Here is a 19,250-nt window from a genome sequence, read left to right as displayed (position 1 = left end):
CAAAACAATACACACAATTATAAAGTGTTGCCTCGCGATTTACAGTTGAATCAGTTGAATCAGCATCTCCAAGAAAAACAAAACCCTCTCAGGATGTAACTAGGATGATGCCTCTGTTGCCTTAATTATATATAAGTTCGTAAATTGGTCAAAGAAAGATAAATTCCCATCTCAACTTTAATAGAACCTCGGATGAATTACTCATTCAGGAAAAAAAAAATGAATGTAAAAAAAGGACAGTAAATTTTCACAATTAATGAGCTGCAAGCAGCAGCTGTTTTTCTTAATTAACGACTTAACAAATAGCTGATTGTCAAAGTTACTGATTAGTCTACTTTGTTAATTATACAAGAAAGTCAAGTAATTGCGTGGGTCCCTAAGTGTGCACTTCTGTGGTATTGATATTTATCTCAATATTTTAATGTTTGATTTTTTTGTTAGTACTTTATTTGCTCATTGCTCATCGTTGTTATATAACTTGATCCTTGTTTTTACGGATGTCACAAGTGTTTCTATAATATCCCTGAATATCTGTCACCAGTAGAGATGTGTGGATTGCATGACTGCAGCTTCATGCTAAACTGTGTCAACTGGACTTCTTAAAATAAGACCTGTTTACTAATTACTGTTCTCTCTTAACCTCATTAAATGGAAAATTTTCAGGCTTAACACATAGAGTTAATCTGTTGTGATTAAAATAACCCCATTAATTCACTGATAAGGGATTATGTCTGGTCAAGGATTATTTAGAACTAGATTGACCAGTGTAATTTCTTAAAATTGTTACTCCCTCTGACCACTTTGCTTCTGTCGTTTCTCACCCCGTTTCTTCAGCTTTAGGACTGTAAGGGAACTGGCCCAGCTCTGCCATCCTCCTCCTCTAACATCACACTGCGTTGCACCACAGTCATGTCCTTTCCCCACTGTGCCCGACCCATGGAGAGTGCACACCCACCCAGATAGGATGCCTGCTCTGCTTGATACCCTGCATCCCCTCCTGCCCATTACCACCTCCTCCTTCTCCTTGTGTGTACCTGCTCTTGCCAACAGTTCCTTGCGGCCCCCCAGGCTCCACCCTGCCTCGTTACAACATGGTGGATGATTTAACCACCATGAAGGATGATGTCATCAACGCCAACACGCTGGCTTGGCTGGTCTGTTCGGGCGTGTCCATCCTTGCCAACACTTGGAGTATCCTTAGTGTCAGTGCCAAGCAGAAGAAGTGGAAGCCGCTGGAGTTTCTCATCTGCACCTTGGCGGGCACACATATCCTCAACATGGCCATCCCCATTACCATGTACTGTGTCATAACACTGCGGCGTCAGCACTCCAACTACGAGTGGAATGAGGGTCTGTGCAAAGTGTTTGTGTCTACCTTCTATACTCTCACACTGGTCACCTGCTTCTCGGTCACCTCACTCTCCTATCACCGCATGTGGATGGTTCGCTGGCCTGTAAACTACAGGTAAGACAATTGATTTTGTTGTTTGTTGTCTATGACTGACCCTAGTTATAATCTTCAGGTTGCCTAAATTTTTAATGGCCATTTCATCCAAATTTCAGTTTCAAACAAGGTATTACACTTTATATATTTCAATATTTATTTGCTATGGTTTATACACATCTGCTTCTGATGTTTTTTCAACCCAGTACATTTCATTCCTCACTCTGAACAGTCATTACTGGAAGTATCCAGTAAGTATCTGAGTATCGGAGCAGTTGAGACGCATTTTTTCTAAACACCGCGTCTCTGTGGCTTTTAAACCCCAAAACAAGCTGCGCCAAAAATTGGTCCACCCCAAGGATCGGGTCCCCCGACACAAACAGAGTAACATAGTGTTAAGTGCTGTTAAGTGCCAGGAGGATTGCCAGGATTTATACATTGGGGAAACCAACAACTTCTGGTGAAGCGGATGGCACAACACAGAAGAGCTACCTTGTCAGGCCAGGACTCTGCAGTCTATTTACACCTATAGGCCAGTGGACACTCTTTCAATGATGAGGATGTACACATCCTGGACAGGGAGGAACGCTGGTTTGAGTGCAGAGTCAAAGAGGACATTTATGTGAAAAGGGAAAGACCATCTCTGAATCGAGGAGGGGGCCTAAGGGTACATCTTTCGCCATCTTACAATGTCGTGATTGCAGCCATTCCCCAACTCTCTGTGAATGGTACTCATGGCCATTGATCAATGGGCTTTGATCAGTGCGCCTTGATCAGTGGTTGTTGATCAATGGTCATGAGAATTTGCATAATTATGATTAAGGAACTGACCTCCCAGCCCATTGTTCCTTCAGTGGGCTGGTTTCAGTCATTATGCAAATGCACTGTTTATAAGATTGGGGAAACCTGCAGTCAGCTGAGACTGAAGAAGTCACTTGGATGAGTGACGAAATGTTTCTCCCACAAAACGCTACGTCCAGATGAACAAAATCAACTTTTGGAGAATTACTGGAAGTACTTTCTATTGAAGAAATGGCTGCTTTATAAGCTGTTGTCTAGTTTTATCTCCAGATAAGTAAGAAATAATACTTTGTTTTGTAGTTTAGGGGGAACCAAATCTTTAGGTTTGCTTGAATATTCAATCACAGGAATGTCAGTATAGCGGATACAGTATTATGTGTGTTTTTAAAAGTAAAATAACATAAATAAATGCAGTGTGATCTTTAGCACAGAAAACACAAATGTGTTTAAAGGCACTTTTAGATGTTAATCTCCTGCAAGGCTCACACTCAATCCTTGAAAAATTCTATAGTTAAGCTTCAGGTTTTTTTGGGCCTCTTCCTTTGACAACTTCTCACATAGGATATAGACAGATTTCAATTTTTGTGGCCCATCACCTTATTTACCTTTGATTTTGAGTGTGATGCTCTTCATCATGCAAAGACTGTCCCCTGCCAACACATCTGCTGGTTGCAGCTATTTGGGGTAACACCATGTGAAACCTTCTAGACTGAGCATCTGCCAGCTCTAGCTTTCACCTTCATTTGGCTCCTCATAACATGTGATAATACTAAGTAACACTGAATAATAAAGATCAGGTTCACCTCACACTAACGACACCATTTTGGTCCTGTAAGACTTCCAAGAAATCTGCTGTTCACACATAATCAGATGTTCTAAGGAAAGGTTCCCTTTCCTTTAATATGAGATTTGGATGCTGTATCTCTTCTGATATGTACCAGTGCTGCTCTGAACTGACACATGCTAATGATTATTAAGAAGCACCTCTTGATTTGTTCTAAGATAAGATTGTATTTTATCATGATAATGAGTTGCACAGCAGACCATATTGACTGTTTAAATGATTAATGTGAAGGTTTGTAATTGGTGCATCTTAAGAAAATTTGAAGCACAGCTCAGAGGCCTTGGCTTTGTTGCAATTTAGCTGTTACATTCAGAGCTCTAAGCTCTGCCCATTAGGTGCAGCATAATCATTTGCAGTCGAGTGCATTTTGAGAGCAAATACTGTAGGAAATCAGCCAGAGAACCTATAAAATCAGCTGTCGCATCTGCAGAACACATACCAACTAAAATGTGGTGCATGTGGTGAACATCAGTCTTCTGCTGCATCACTCTTTCTCTCCTGCTGAAAATCTACAAGCGATTACGTCCTGTGGCATCAAGCCTGCAGATATTAAACATGTTTTCAACTTGGCCAATTTTGCAGATAAGCAGACATTCAAATAAGATATGCAAACTTCCTTTTAAATCTAAGCCCAATCTTGCTATCTATATTGCTTCTGCAGCTGCCAGTATTGGCCGATGCCTACACAGTGATATCAAGCTTTACACAGATTTATCCCCCTCGTCTGTTCCCTCACTCATCTGACTGTAGTCTCTCTGGTCTCCTGTCTGGGAACACTTTCCACTCAGCAGCTTGTCTTCTTGTGTTCAAGTCACCTTTAACAACAGTATAGTGGAGTGATAGCTCAGGTGATGCACCATATAATTGCTGTTCATCTTTCATTTAATTCGCTCCACATTTGCCCTGCTGAGCTAGCATGGCTGCCTTTACTCTGACATTAACATACACTGAAGGCCTGAATTATGAATTCCAACCTTGTACTTAGGCAGCTGTGCTCATCACCCTGCGTTCACTATCTCTTAGGAGGGTTTTTTCCGCTCACAATGCTCTCAGTCTGGTAATAGATTTATGCAGCTTGGTGATGTAACTGTCCCCATGTACCCCAGGCACAATCAGGAAAGGCTAGCGTTATTACTCATTGTGACAACAAGACCTACTTGTCTTTGAATGAAGCCATAGTGCAAAGATGGAGGCTACTGCAGTACTACTGCTACTGCAGGCTATTGTAGTACTCTTATTGCGTCAGTGCATGTATGCTTATACTTTACTACTTTCAAATGTTTTCCATCTTTTTATGTAAAGCCATCCATTCTAGCCAGTGTGCCCCCATTTCTCTGGAAATGGAGAAGGGAATTGGTGATATGCATTTTGGTTCTCATCGGGAGGTATATTTGGCTTCCTACGCTAAAAGAGCTGACGCTTAATGAATTAAAGCATCTTTTACCACACAAATGAACCAGTAGAACCATATTAACTGTACTTTGTTACACAATAGAGGCATAAAATAGTCTATACTTACATGTTCTAGGAACTGAAAAGGATTTTTTTTATGTATGACACACACTCACACACACACACACACACACACACACACACACACACACACACACACACACACACACACACACACACACACACACACACACCTATATTTGTGTGTGTGTGTATATTTTTGCTTATGTCTGGAATAACTCAGTAATCCTTGAATACAGTAAATCTATCCAAATGTTTTGGCAGGTTAGCGTACTCTTTCGTCATGTTTGGGAAATGAGAACGCCAGTCACTGCTTGATATATTTTTAGATGTATGTGTGTAGTTTCTGCAAACCTTGAAAAGTGCCACATCGCCAGAGGTCACAAACACATTCAGCAAATTGCTCGACTGTAACAATTACTTGGAGGTGAGAGGAAACAGAAATCTCTTTGTGTTGAAATGGACCTACATGATAAATAGACCGAGGGATATCAAAGGCAATCTTTTACCATCAACAAATAATCGATTTCCTTCCACATTCATCTTCAGTTTATCTAAGCTGTGCCTATGTGGGTTGATGTTTTTATCAGCTTATGTATCCCAGCTTCATATCTGCCATTTTACAGTATTTTTCCATGGTTGGGTCTGTTTTACTTGTAATACTGGTCAGATTTCCTCACCATGAAAAAAAGTCAAACACAGACCTCGTTATCAGTGTTCTATTTGAATCATTTTGTTTGAATTGTTGAGGACAGATCGCAATTACTGTAGGTGCACTGTTTGCCAATATTGTATAGTGTGTGTCTCTGATGTGTAATGATTATGAGAAGGAGACTGAAATCCTCCATGTACTTATAATATTGCAATATTGCTTCATAAGTTACTTTAGTACAGTCAGAGTAGACCACACTGTACTTGACACAAGTCAATATTAAAACCAGCCTACACATTTTTCTGTGAAACAAAGTGTAATGCGGAATGGGCTGCGTTGTTCTTCTTTTATAGCTGCACAGTCATTTTAGTTACAATTTTCATCAACTCTTCAGTGAATCAACACTCAGCTTTAGTTTGAAGTATGTGAAGAGGGTGAACACAGTAGCATAGTGGTATCTGCACCAAGTAACGTAGATATGTAATTACAGAGCTACACACACAGTTAAAATGCATGAATGAATGAATGAATAAATAAAATTCTGTGCAGAAATCCGCACAACTGTATTTTAAAATTTGTTTTAAGTGAGAAGGATTGAGTGTCCTATAATTCCAGTAAAGAAAAGACATAACTGAACAGAAAAATAGTTCAGTATGCTTTCTTAAACAGAAAACCAGCAAAGATTGGTAAGATAGACTTCTATTTGGATATATTTTGTCAGTGCAGGTTTGTAAAGATAGGATGGGTAATATCTTGGTAGCAATCAATGTGTCATGCTTTTGCTCTTTGGAACTGTAAATGCAGGGCTATAGCATGCTGATATCTATAATGTTTATCCAGGTAAAGACTGCCTTTGAAATGCATTAGAGTGATTGAGGTTATTTTGTTCAGAATCTAATAAGGATCAAATGACTGTGATTAAAGACGATTTCCTTTTTCTTAAAAAAAGATAAAATGCAAATCCATTTTTTGTTACTTCTCTTTGTTAGAAACTCCTTTATAGTGTGTACTTGTATATATTTTTGGTTTTAGGGATCTGAGCATAGTGATTTTAAAGATCAGATAAGTTAGGATCCACAGGTTTTACACTCTAATGAACGACACAGAAATCAAAGCCAATGGGTATTTCACTTGATTTCCTGCAAAAATCTGTTGTTCTCTTTCCAGGCTAAGTAACACAAAGAAGCAGGCAGTACACACAGTGATGGGTATCTGGATGGTCTCCTTCATCCTGTCCACACTTCCAGCAGTGGGTTGGCATGACACGATTGACCGCTTCTACACCTCTGACTGCCGGTTCATTGTGACAGAGATCGGCCTGGGCTTCGGAGTCTGCTTTCTGCTCCTAATCGGTGGCAGTGTGACCATGGGTGTGATCTGCATCGGCATCGCTCTCTTTCAGACCTTCTCGATTCAGGCAGGTCACAACGCTGACAAGAACAAGTTTAATGTTCCCACCATAGTGGTGGAGGATGCTCAGGGAAAACGCAGGTCATCCATCGATGGATCAGAACCTCTTAAGACGTCGCTGCAAATCACCTACCTGATCAGTGGTATTGTCTTCATCTATGACTTCCTGACTGGCTTCCCCATACTGGTGAGTTCACTCTTCTTCTTGCTTGATTATAAAAGCATTGTAACAGGAAAATGTACTTGATAATATAATAAAAATGTTCTGATGATGCACTGTACAATCACAATTAAATCAAATCACAATCAAAGACAATTATAGCCAATTAGAGAGGACATTTTGCAGTGCACTTCTATTCATTAACTCACTGTTGATTCATATTGAATACAGGTTTATACACGTATACTAAGATTAAACTGCTTCTGTCATAATTATGAATTGTGATACTTTGAAGTATAAGAAAGTTCTAGCCTTTGACTCTCCCTGTTAATGTTTTTGCACCGTTTCTTTGAGAAAGGTTTCCATGCTTGTTTTTGAAATGGTGTAGCCTCTAAGAAAACCACCTCTAAGAAAACAGCTACACACACTAAGACAGTGATGCCACACTAATGGCATACTTTTTTATTTAACTGTTCTTTTCCACTTGAAGGTGAAGATTTCATTAATAAAGTTATGTGAGATACATGTGACAATGAGGTTACCTGTAATCTGAAGTTAAACATAAAAATGTTTCATGCATTCCGAGGCTGTAAGGAGGTCAGGTTAAATGTGGACAGATTTGTGTTTGATCTCTTTTACATATTCTACAGTGTAAGCCCACCAATGGAGAGATAAAAAAACAAAACAATTAACAATAAAAGCGATGATAACAGTCACAAGAAAAACATGTTGGCAAACTAAGGCTGAAAAACAGGTAAGCACTGAAATCATTATCATGCTGTTGTCTTTTGGGGAAACAGACTTCAAAAACAGAGCAACTTCCTTCTGCCAAGGTGACATGCCTTCACATCAGGGAGTGAAAGCGTGAGTTGTTTTTCTCTAAGTCGCCATTTGGTTTGTAAATTCCACCCTCAGGTTCTCGTTTATTTTTTTTTTAACAAGTTAGCTCGCTGGTTTTCTATATAAACTTAAGAGCCTGCAGAAAGCTCAAGGCTTATTGTTTGTGATGCAGCCAAACAACCAGCTTGTCTTCTGTTAAGAGAGCCAACTTAATAGAGCATTTTCAGTAGGGCAAATGAACTTGGACAGTTTTTTTTATTTTGGAACAAGTATTTTTTGTTCATGTTTGGCCACCTGGGTTATAGTAGAAGTTGATATTAAATATTCTAAATGGTTTTAAACCATACATATAGTGGAGCCCACTGGTTCAGTGTGTGTAAAATGTGTGCCTTTCCTGATGAAAGGCACACATTTTACAGATGGCTGTAGACGGCATTGTAACTCTCTCCTGACCTCCTCTGTACATGTTGATGATGATTTGAACCAAAAACTTTCAAATTTGAAATCATCACACATCATTAGTTTGTAAGGCCCATTGCCTCTGATTCCATCTTTTCACCTTTTCTCCCTGTTTTCCCTTCTTTTAAAATGGCATCTTGACAATGAACTTTCGATTGAGTCTGTTTCTGATGAGGCTTCAGTAAACCGTAGATGGATGAGCTGAAGGGTTAGATACATGTCAATCTGCTGGATTTTCTTATTTCTTAAGGACTTAAGGACTCAGGATACTTTTCTTAAAATGATCAGGTACAAGGACTAGAAAGAAAAAAAAAAACGAGTGAAAAAGCAGCCAATTTCTGAAGACAACACTTGAAAGACTTTCATAAAGCCTAAAGAACACTTTAAAAATTACAGAATATCATCATTGCAAAAGATGCTTTCAATAGTAATCTTTATTTTTTGTGGGCATAAACCTTAGGTTGGGTGGGGGTCTAATAAATATGTTATGTATTCAGAAAAAGATCCCCGGAAATTGTTTATGAATTTGTGAATTATGAAGTGTAAGTAAATTTTCTTTGCCACTATTTTTGTGTAATGGCTCTGTAGTGTTTGGTGTATGTCATGGTTTTACCCATAAGGTTTCACAATATTACACTTCTGAATTAAGATGTTGCAGGGTATATAAAACTCCTTTTGCTTTATTAGCTAGAAAGTATTATTATTATTATTATTATTATTATTATTATTAAAAAAGACAACTGTACACACTTATAGAAATATATTGTGTTACTACTTTACATGTGTGCAAAACAAAAGGTGGGGTGCTGAGGAAAGATCACATTTCAGATGCAGTAAACCAAACAACAGTAGGCCTGCTAGCCATCTTTATGGCCGGGTGTAATGAGCTATTTAAATGCATAGAAACCTCTAACAGATACAAATGAGCACGTATATTTATTGTGAACTGTATGGCCTTACAAAGAATGATACAGAGGAACAAATTATCAGAGCAGAATAGAATCACTACTGTTAAATATAAAAACGAATTTATGTGAACAGACTAAATACATGAATTTTCCAGGGGCAGATATACAGTATGTGAAAACACGTGCTTCATAACTTCCAGGGTTTTTATATCAAAGTGTAAAACGTTCTGGGTAAAAACTGTAAGAAGCTATTCTTTAACTTAAGGAAGATGAAGTTCTATATTCTCAGCTTTAAATCTAAAATCCTCAAATATTCATAAAAACTACATCAGTACCCCTTGAAAAAGATTCATACTACAGTTTAAAGTCACACCATGGGAAATGTTTATTAGTCCATCACTCGTGGGGTGGTAAAGTGGAGAAAAAACTGTTTAACTTCAGTGTGTTTTATTGTCTCAGTAGGCAAACAAAGGCAATATCAGGTTAAGGCTTTACAACTTTATCAAGTCTCTTGGCAACAGGGATAAATGGTTGGTATTTGAGCACAAGGCATGATCGAAGGAGGTTAAACCTGAGATAATTTTAAGTTTGCAATAACCACTGGGGTTTTCACATTCACTTGACAAGTGAAAGGCCGTGGGTTCAGTTCCAGCCGGAGATGTAAATTACCTTTCTGGTTGTGTCAGAAAGGGCGCCTGGCATAAAACTCTGCCAATTCAAACATGCGGAACTTCCTGCTGTGCCAACCCTTATGACAAGGGGAGCAGCTGAAAGAAGCTTTACTGTAATCACTGTTGTGGCCCGATGACTGAGATGATGACTTAAACTTTAACATTTAACATGCTAACTGAAGCCTGCAGACTCTGAGATGTAGCTCTGGGTCTTGTAGTTTTTCTGAACATTGCATTCTCTGACATTTGCTGGGACAGACAATCCTAGGAAGATTGTTGCATTGTGCTAAGAAACACCTGTATGCTCCGGTCCAGCAAACTGGAAACTTTTGCTTTTATAGGGGTGGTCACACTTGCTGTTGATCAGTTAACTAGGTTTTATTAGCTGCACATGGCTGCACATCCCTATGGAAACATTAAGGGAGTACTTCATTTTTCCCAGGACTTCATGGAGTCCTGTGATAATTGTTGATGCTGGAGGTTATTCATGATGTAAACATACATTGGGCTATTGCAACTGCAAAAGTGTTGCATTAAATCAGTTGATTCTTCTAGTTTCTTCAAGCTTCCTTTGTATATTGTAGTTAGCCACTTTGAAAATTTGTCACTGTAAAAGAAATACTTTGAAATATTGTCAAATGTACCCGTTTTTTATTATTATTATTATTATTATTATTATTATTATTATTGCTTTAATCACTTATTGAAGTAATGGTAGTGACAGACAAAGGCCATAGTATTTGCCTTGTAAATACTGGCTATGATAGCCATACATAGGCTGCTTATAGAACTGATGATAGAGGGTACATAATACGATTTTCTAAAATATAGGAGTGGATCTGGAAGATAATGTTTAGTAGGCACTTGGCTGCAGGTTTTTTTCATCTGGCACTGGAAAATCTGGACTGAAATGCTTCTCACAGGAGGGTTTTTTCTTCCTTTTACTTTTGGACTGTTTGCATCTGTTTCAAATTATTTTAACTTAGATTATCTGATACCATAAATACACTAGCAGGAGTATATGTTCCCAAGGGGGGAGATGTTGCAGTTGGGTCTCTGAACTGCTGAGGTGACTGTTTAAAGTTTGTAAACAGGTACATTTACTGGTTTACGCTGAGATTAAGAACGAACTGCCACCAATGTAAATGTCTAAGAGATGTATCTGTTCCCGCTCACTTTGCTTATTTAAACCAGGAAGTACTGTGTGGTGATCCTGTAAAAGATACCTGATGTTCTTTCTGTTGTGTTCATAAGATCTATTATCAGTAAACTCTTAAGCCTGGAAAGCAGTGCTGCCATAAACATTTGATGCTTAACTCAGTATGTTTACCTTGCTACAGTCTGAGTAAATATTAACTGGTTTACTGTCGACTGATTTATCCATCCAGTCCATATCTTGTGCATCGCTGAGTGGATTTAAACAAAACTGGGGAAACTTTCTAAGTCCAAATCTTCACTCTTCATTATAACAGATTTTAAAAATATATATTTTTTTATTGACCCTGGGCAGGTGGTGAGCTTTGCTAGCCTGAAGTTTGACCGCTCCTATAACTGGATGGTTTTGTGTGTGCTGTGGTGCTCCATTGCCCAGTCCATCCTGCTGCCAATGTTCCTCTGGGCATGCGACCGCTATCGGGCTGACATCCGCATGGTGTGGGAGAAATGTGTCGCCATCATGTCCAACGACGATGTGGATGAGGGTAAGCTACTGTTAAGCATCTCCCTCCTCTCCTGCCTCCTTTTTCCTTCCTCTTCACCCCATGATGTGAATATTGATTGGTATTTCTTAGGACATACATGTGGATTAGTTTGAGCATTAAGAGTAGATTTTAAATGCTCTGTGAAGGCATGCCCAAACTGAAAGGGTGGGCTTTAAAGATAAAAATGGGATGTGATTATGATGTTTTAAATTGATAAACATATTAACTTTAAACTACACTTTATCTGTTCACAAAATCTCCTTTGACAGTGAAAGGTAAAGCATCACTCTCAGAGTAGAGGTTCATTTGTGTTGGCTTCTGGGCTGTCTCTTGACAGAGAGAGAAGCAATTTTGCAGCAAGGGAACAGAGTCAAAAACTATTTTCTCTATGGTGTAATGCTTGGTAGTGATGTCATCTTCTGCTCCCTGAGATACAGTGTGGTGTAATCTGTGCCTTTTACAGACTTTAATGTTTATGCATCCCTTTTGTAAAGTTACAACTCACAAATGTTGTAATCCAAAGGAAATCTTTTAATAAAACAATGTTATTCACTGATGCAGATAATACCTGTAACTACATCCTAAAATCATCAAGCCTACGTGTAAGGCATTTAAAAGGAGAGATCTGTGATAATAATTTAATAAATTGTCTACTGTCTACTAGCTTTAGGCTACTATTATTGTTGCTTTTAACAGTTTAGATGGACAATTTTAACATCTCCTTCTAGAAAACAATTTGCAGATTAGTTAACATCTGCTTAGTCATCGTGGTTTGGGCTGTTGGTACATGTTTCTTAGATTTAAATAGAATTGGCTTGGGGTGAATATTCTTAGTTTTTGTTTTTTATTGTAGTCAGAGGTCTGAAATCAGTGGTCAGTTGTTATCATGTGACCTATCAAGTGACCTTTGTTGTCAGGAGATGAAACTGGAGGGACAAGTGTCTGTGTAATTTAATTCTAAATATTCAGTATATCTTCTGTGTTTTGTACATGCTGTGTACTTTTCTAAAATGTTTGCTGTGTTCTTTAAAAAAAAGAAAGAAATAGGGCTGGGCAAAGTACATATTTACCTTGCAGCACTTTTGTCTTTTTTCCGCTCTGGATTTAAACTGGGCAGTCTTCCTCCAGAATGCCCTGGTGAGAGGATGTTAAAATAAATGGTTTCCCATTTATGTCTTAGAGTCCAGAGTCAAACTGGAGCAATTGCCGTAAAGCTGAAAACCACTTTCATGTCATTATGATGGTCATATTTTCCTCAAGTCACAAAAGGATACAGCCAAGATTTTTCCAGTACAACTCAAAAATACATAAAAATTGAAAAACAAAATCTGTTTACTGTATTTATTTTGTTTTCTTTCTTTCTTTTTTTATTTAGTTTTATTTTTTATTTTAATTTTTTTATTTTGATTTTCACTTTGAGTCAGATTGTAGCGATTTAACGGCAGAAATATTTATTAAACATCACTTACTAGACATTTTATAGGGATATTTTCAAAGGGGGGTGAAAGCTAACCTGTTCACCAAGAAATCACAGACACTATCAGCAAAATCTGGTCCCAAAATTAGGTCACATGATAATCATGCGCTCATGAACTAGGTCCATGACATTTACAGCTATTGCAAACTGAACCACCTGTCTTTTTTTTTTTTTTTTTTTTTTTTTTGGACTATTGGCACTGTTTAAACTCAACCCAACCTGAATCCCTTCTCTCCTGTTTTTAACCCTCCAAACCTTTTGATCCTCTCTTATGACACCCTCCCTCAGAACTGCTCATTGTCCAGCAGGAGCCATAAAACAACATTAGATAGTTCCTTATTCTGTTTGATAATTAACACTACCAGTTCTGTGCTTTTTTTTTCCAGAGGGCTTGCCATGTATAACTCGTCACAGTTGTATGTATAAGGATTTTTTCCTGTTATTCCGAAGCTACTGACATGCATGCTAAGCTGCTTGTGCACATAGCTACTTTCATCTTTCATCCTTTTGGCAAGCATTTTCCTCAAGCATTTTACACCCATCCCCAATTGATATATCTAATGGACACAAATGTAGAAATTGGGAAAATATTCTTGGGAGATGGGTATTTCTACACTATGAACACGTGATATTGTTCCTGTTCAACTGTTTGGCATTACTTAAAAATTTTGAACCAAACACTGAAATGAAAGCCTTTTCTCTTGAATCTGAAGCTCATATTTCAGAGCAGACACGTAGGGAAGTCGACAAATCGGAGAACAGTTGAACTTGTCTCTCTTATCTATTCGTCTGTCTGTCTGTCTGTCTTGTGTATTGAGTCCGTTGCTCTCTAATGCTGACGCTCGTACTTTTCTGCACTTTGCAGAAAACAGCCAAGACGGAGGAATTCATGCCGACTTAATATATGACAGACCATATGACTATAGCTCGGCGCCTGAAATCGTGACGATAGACCGTAATGCCAAGTATGAGTTCTCAACCTTAGAAAGGGGGGTTCTGCAAGGGTATCCATTGAGGGAACAACAGGAAGATAAAATGCAGTATTTGCAGGTATATTTTTTATTGATTTTCTTCATTTCTTTTACTTGATCAGTTGAAATCCTTTTATTGTTAATGTGCATGGTGAAATGGCCTTGTGGGCCTGTACAGCATCTTGACTGAATTTACTGAAATTATTAGATTTTGTGACGCTATATCTCCCAGATTTTTGTCCTTTTCTCACATGAAATCAAAAACAAACTCGGGCTGACTATTGTTTGGTAAATATGACCATCAGAAGTCCCATCAGTTCATTATATGCGCTTTTTTTTTTTTTTTTTTTTTTTTTAAAAAAACAAGCAATGTGTCCTGCAAGCAGGTGACTACATTTTTACTTTGTAAGAGGGTAAGTGTTTAGTAACGGACTTACCTTCTACATTTCAGGAATCCTTCAAGGCTTCAGAAAGACACAATAAGCATTATCTCATGTTCTGCCCAAATGCATGGTCACCATTGGATCCAGCATCCATCCCAGTCAGACGCAGAACAATGAAATGATCATTTTCAGCTACATTAACAAAGCTTGATCTAACATGCAGCCTTCTAGGGCAAATCAACAACACCAAAAAGTCTGGGTCAATTTGAGATATTAAATCAATAATATTTAAAATTATTAATTAAAATAGAAAAGATTGTGACTCGCTAGACTTGGCCTGGAAGACTGTGGTTAGAAAACCTAACTTTAAAATCAGCCGGTGCAACCTACACTTTATTAAACTTTTCTAAGATTCAAAACACTGTGTCATCTTTGTATTACTTTGATGGGGGCTCCACAGCCTGTAGCCCAAACTGCTACATTTACATGCACTGAAAACAATCATTGAAGTTGGTACAACAACTGGACAGCTGTCCAGCACTATAATGGACCCTTCAAAGACCAACACTCATGTGGAGTTCAATGTCTATTCTATTTGACTTTACAAAAAAGCTTGAAACAGAGATGTATACAGTAGCCATCACATCATTAAACCAAACATTACTCCATCCATAGTTTTTGTGTCATATGTTTGTTTTCACCTGATAATAGATTCAGATTAGCAAAGCACTTTATAGCTGTTTTATTCCTTGCTGTATCTCTGTGACTGTAAGAACTACATTTCAATTATAGGACGACTGGCTGAAGTGTGATTCCGTCACATTTTTTGCCATTTGCCCTGAAAGGCTTAAGGCCTAAATAAGTCATGAATCCACCAACCTCTTCAAGTCATTATCAAATAGCACCCCCATCTGAGAGTTGCTGTGATGCCTCTCAAGCGGTTTGATTGCAAAATAAAGCTCCTCCAGCTTTATTGGCTTGTCTCTCTTTCACTTTCTCCCTCTGTCTCTCTCTCTGTCTCTTTTTGTCCCGCATCTTAAGTCATTCTAATGCCTATGCTGCCCTCTGCTGTACAGCACTTCTGCCTGAATGCTACTGTATCGTCTGCTGTTTTAAATTTCTCTGCATTTACTAAAAGCCACCGCAGGGGGGCAGGCTGATTTCAGTCTTGAGGCTCTTGACGTCACCTTGACGAACCCTCTCTCTCTTGCATAGTTGTCAGAACTGAATGGAATGTGAGTATAACATGTAGGAAACTGTCAGCGTTTTCAGTTTTCTTCAAATAATGGAGATGAGAGCTATAAGTTATAAGAGTTATAATCTTGTTGATGTGTGTCATGCATGGCTTATGGGACTGATTAAAATTAAGGTTAAACTTTTATGTGTAGGGTCTTCAATAAACAACTGATATATGCTACATGTAGGATTTTACACAAGCAAAACAACAGAATCAGATCTAGAAAAACAAACAAAAAACGTTGGCTTTTGTTTTCTGGGAGCTAAATGCCTTCAGTGCAAATCAGCGCTTCTAAAACTGCACTGAACTATTACAATGACATTAACCACCAGATGATGTCGAATAATCCTACATGTACTATTCTGGGTCTTTGATAATGTAGTCGAGCTATACTAGTGCTCAACATGTATCTCATATAATGTGCAGCATTTATTAAAAATTTAAATTCATGTAAAAGTTTTGAAATACCTAAAAGATTTGATCTGTGTTTTGCATCCAGGTGCCCCCTACAAGAAGATACTCCCACGACGAAACCGACATGTGGACCAGCGAGCGGATCCCCTCATACCTGCACAGATGGGGCTCCACCGAGGACATGATAGTGAGTGCCCATTACAGCTCCACCTTGCTGCGCCGCGAGAGGCGCAGGAGCAGCCTGGTCTCCTACCACGAGGAGAACCACCGACACCATCACCCTCACCGCAAGCGGCGACACTCTGAGGATAGCATGCACTCTCTCAGGCATCTGCCCCGTGTGGTTTGTGGCGGGGAGCATTACGAGGATGAACTGCGGTGTTTCAGCCGCGACGAAGTGATAAACTTTATAGACGAGACGCCGCTGCCGAGCCCCAGAAAGAGCCCGAGACGTGCGTCCACCATCTCACTTATCCCTAATGTGTATGAACAGCACACAATCCTTCCCCACTTTCCACTCACAGACTTTGAGCGTGAGCCTCAAGTGCTCAGGCGGTTGTCAGAACACAAAAGAAGCAGTAGTAGGGTCCACTCACCAGAGGGTTCACCCAAACCAGACAGACCTGCGGGAAAGAAGAGTCCTGGGGCTTGTGGTTCTGGGAAAGGCTGTCGAGAGCGCCAGCGAGATGGGAAACAGCAAGGGGAAATGGGCTCGCCTGGGTGCAGCCGACAGTCTCCAGGGCACTCTGGCTTTAGGCCCAGGACAGGAGGTGGTGCTGGGACTGGTGCTGGAGCTGAATGGGTACAACAGAAGCATCTGAGCAAGGCTGAGAGTAAAGGAAGCACAAACAGTTTTGCAAGCACACCCTCGGCATCATCCTCGGGATATATCACCTTTCGGTCTGATTCTGTAGGTTCTACCATGTAAAAGACAAGTTTTTCCTTATTTATATCAACATCATTACTGAATCATAACGAAAACCACTGGAATATTGGTGGTAACGGAAAAGTGACATACTGGAATATTCCGGCCTTTTTACTCATGCCACACTTCTGTTTAACTATATCACCAATAAATATCTGTTATGCTAAATGGCCTTAGGAGCTTTGGACATAATGTTTGAATGGGCCTGTTGATTTATTATGTAGGCTAGTAAAAAAGTTTTCAACTTTTACATCACAGAGTATCCACTGAGGACATTTTTTCCCATCACTGATGCAGCGAAATAGTTTTTAAACCATGTGAACATTCTCTAACTCAGATTTTGGTGTTTTTTGATCTTCAAAGAATTGAAAGAGGTTGGTTTTTTTCATGGTGGTGTTTCTTTATTTTTGTCACTCAAAAACGTACATTTTTTTTCAATTTGCCCTGTAATGACTGTGTGTGTTTTGGTGGATGGATACGGAATTCCCTGAGTACTGCCAATGTACCTTGAGCTTGACATTTTAAATATGTGTGTTTTTATAATAATGTCCACCATTTTTTTTAATTTTTTTTTTTATCATCATTCACAACACAATAAAAAAAAACTATTTTTCAAGCACCCTGTGTTGAAGTAAACTGCCAGGGTAACTCCAGTTTCTGAAATGCCTATACTTTTACAGTTACTCTGTGAGATATTGAAATATAGCCTGAACACCCCTAAATCCTTAATGAAAATGTGAAGTCATTTTTTTTTTTTATTAAAGAAGATTGACATGTCGTGTGTATATATAGAGGATATCTTGATTAATGGTTTTAGTGTTTTCTGTTTAATTAGACCTATGGTTAGAATATTTCCCCTCAAGTCTTAATATCCCAGTGTTTTGGGTTGTGTGTTTTTTTTTAAATCAGATCATCAGACTAATATGCAAATGGTACTTCATCTTCATGACAGCGCAGTATGTCAACCTCTTAGAAATATCAGAAAGGATTTTTTTAAAGTAGCCAGCTAAGACAGAACCCTTAAAAGTTGCTAACTAGTCCAAAGGTTCAATAATCACAGCCTTCAGGATGTGATTGAGATGTAGCGTAATTTAAATGGAGTTGTCGCATCTTAAACCTTCAAAAATGTTAGCACAAATGAGGAGCGTTTTAAATAAAAAAGCTTTTGATTGAACAATACTTCTAGTAATTTTCCACACACAGCAAAAACCCAACTTTATATTTCACTTGTCAATTCATAACACACAAAAGATAAATAATGGATCTGACCTGTTTTGTGAGCATTTTTTAGTGTGATGTTACTTTTTTTTTTATAAAACACCGGATTAATCAAAGTCAAACCAAAATCAAAGATAAAGCAAATTAAATATAAACATAGCCAAAGTATCAGTGAGTAATGCTGTTGAAGGATTAAAGCTTAAATGTATTTCTATATTTGGGTAGAGACTGTGATTATCTAACACTGTAAGGTGCAAAAGTTCAATGACACTTAAACAGTAAGCGTTTTTCTGAGGCATTGTCACATAGCACCCTCACTCAGAATAGACAGTAAAGTGAACCGATTGGTGTAGGTGATGTTAAATTAAAGAGTCACATCTAATTTATACCACAGTGATAATTTGTTTAAAAAATGACTGAAAATTCTTTGACTTAAAATAACAAAATAATAATAGCGGAACCAAATTCAGTTAACAATAACTTCTAATGTGAATGTAGCTGATTTGCACAAGTTAGGTGCAAGTTTTCAAAGATATTACAGCATGAGGACAAAGTGAAAACAACATATCCCCCTTGAAGCCTTATTAGTTGTGATTTTTTTTCCATACTATTCAAGTGATAAAGTTATCAGTCATCTGCAGTCGTGTAAACTTTCTAATTTTCATATATTGGTGCACCTGCCTTTACTTGCAGGTATTAAAATGGAGAAGGAGAAGTTAGCTGAAATGTGTCTGTCTTTGGAAGCATATCACCATGTTCCCCTGTCAAACTTTGCTGTGTCATAGACTTTTTTGTTTTTTGGGATTTTGTTGTGTTTATTATATCATAATCTAATTTTGTAACATATTTAAAGATCTATGACTCAAATATGAATGATGTTATGTATGTTATGATTTTCTTGTTCAGATGATGACTTTGTTAAAAACATATGACTGATTAAATTCACAAGATGATGTTTCAGGTCCACTTTATTTGTTGCTTGTACAATATGTGCTTTTCATGGAACAGAGCAGAATTTCCCTGACAGGCAAAGAAATGACATCATTTTATGTGTCACCAAGGCCAGATGAAAGTGAACCTCATTAAGTCCTCGGTTAAAGACTAAGGTTTGACTAACATTGGTTAGTTCTACTTAGTTTAGCACAGCCACACATTTTCTGAGCTCACCTTTAGTATATTAATTTGCAAAGCATTTGGGATTCTAGCAGGATATCGATTTGGTCATTTGCCTTAGAATGCCCTCATTAGTTATGGAGCGCAGAT

General features: G+C 38.3%; 1 protein-coding gene across 2 annotated transcripts; it reads left to right on the top strand.

Annotated features, from left to right (window-relative positions):
- Nucleotides 1-887: 887 nt before the first annotated feature.
- Nucleotides 888-18,940, top strand: gpr153 (G protein-coupled receptor 153). Of its 2 annotated transcripts, XM_084918230.1 has the most exons (6): nucleotides 993-1,465; nucleotides 6,382-6,811; nucleotides 11,173-11,362; nucleotides 13,226-13,255; nucleotides 15,409-15,428; nucleotides 15,930-18,940. In XM_084918230.1, the coding sequence occupies exons 1-6, from the start codon at nucleotides 1,092-1,094 to the stop codon at nucleotides 16,770-16,772; spliced, it is 1,887 nt and encodes a 628-aa protein (XP_084774356.1). In that variant the 5' UTR covers nucleotides 993-1,091; the 3' UTR covers nucleotides 16,773-18,940. The 2 variants fall into 2 exon arrangements, with proteins under 2 accessions (XP_084774357.1, XP_084774356.1); XM_084918231.1 differs by lacking the exons at nucleotides 13,226-13,255; nucleotides 15,409-15,428 and adding an exon at nucleotides 13,705-13,889 and having other exon boundaries at nucleotides 888-1,465.
- Nucleotides 18,941-19,250: the final 310 nt, after the last annotated feature.

Source organism: Perissodus microlepis, chromosome 20, assembly GCF_051167445.1.
Source record: "Perissodus microlepis isolate ML-2025 ecotype Zambia chromosome 20, ASM5116744v1, whole genome shotgun sequence".
Lineage (NCBI taxonomy): Eukaryota > Metazoa > Chordata > Actinopteri > Cichliformes > Cichlidae > Perissodus > Perissodus microlepis.
The sequence above is the reverse complement of the archived record's forward strand: the minus strand, read 5'-3'. Positions and strand labels throughout refer to the sequence as shown.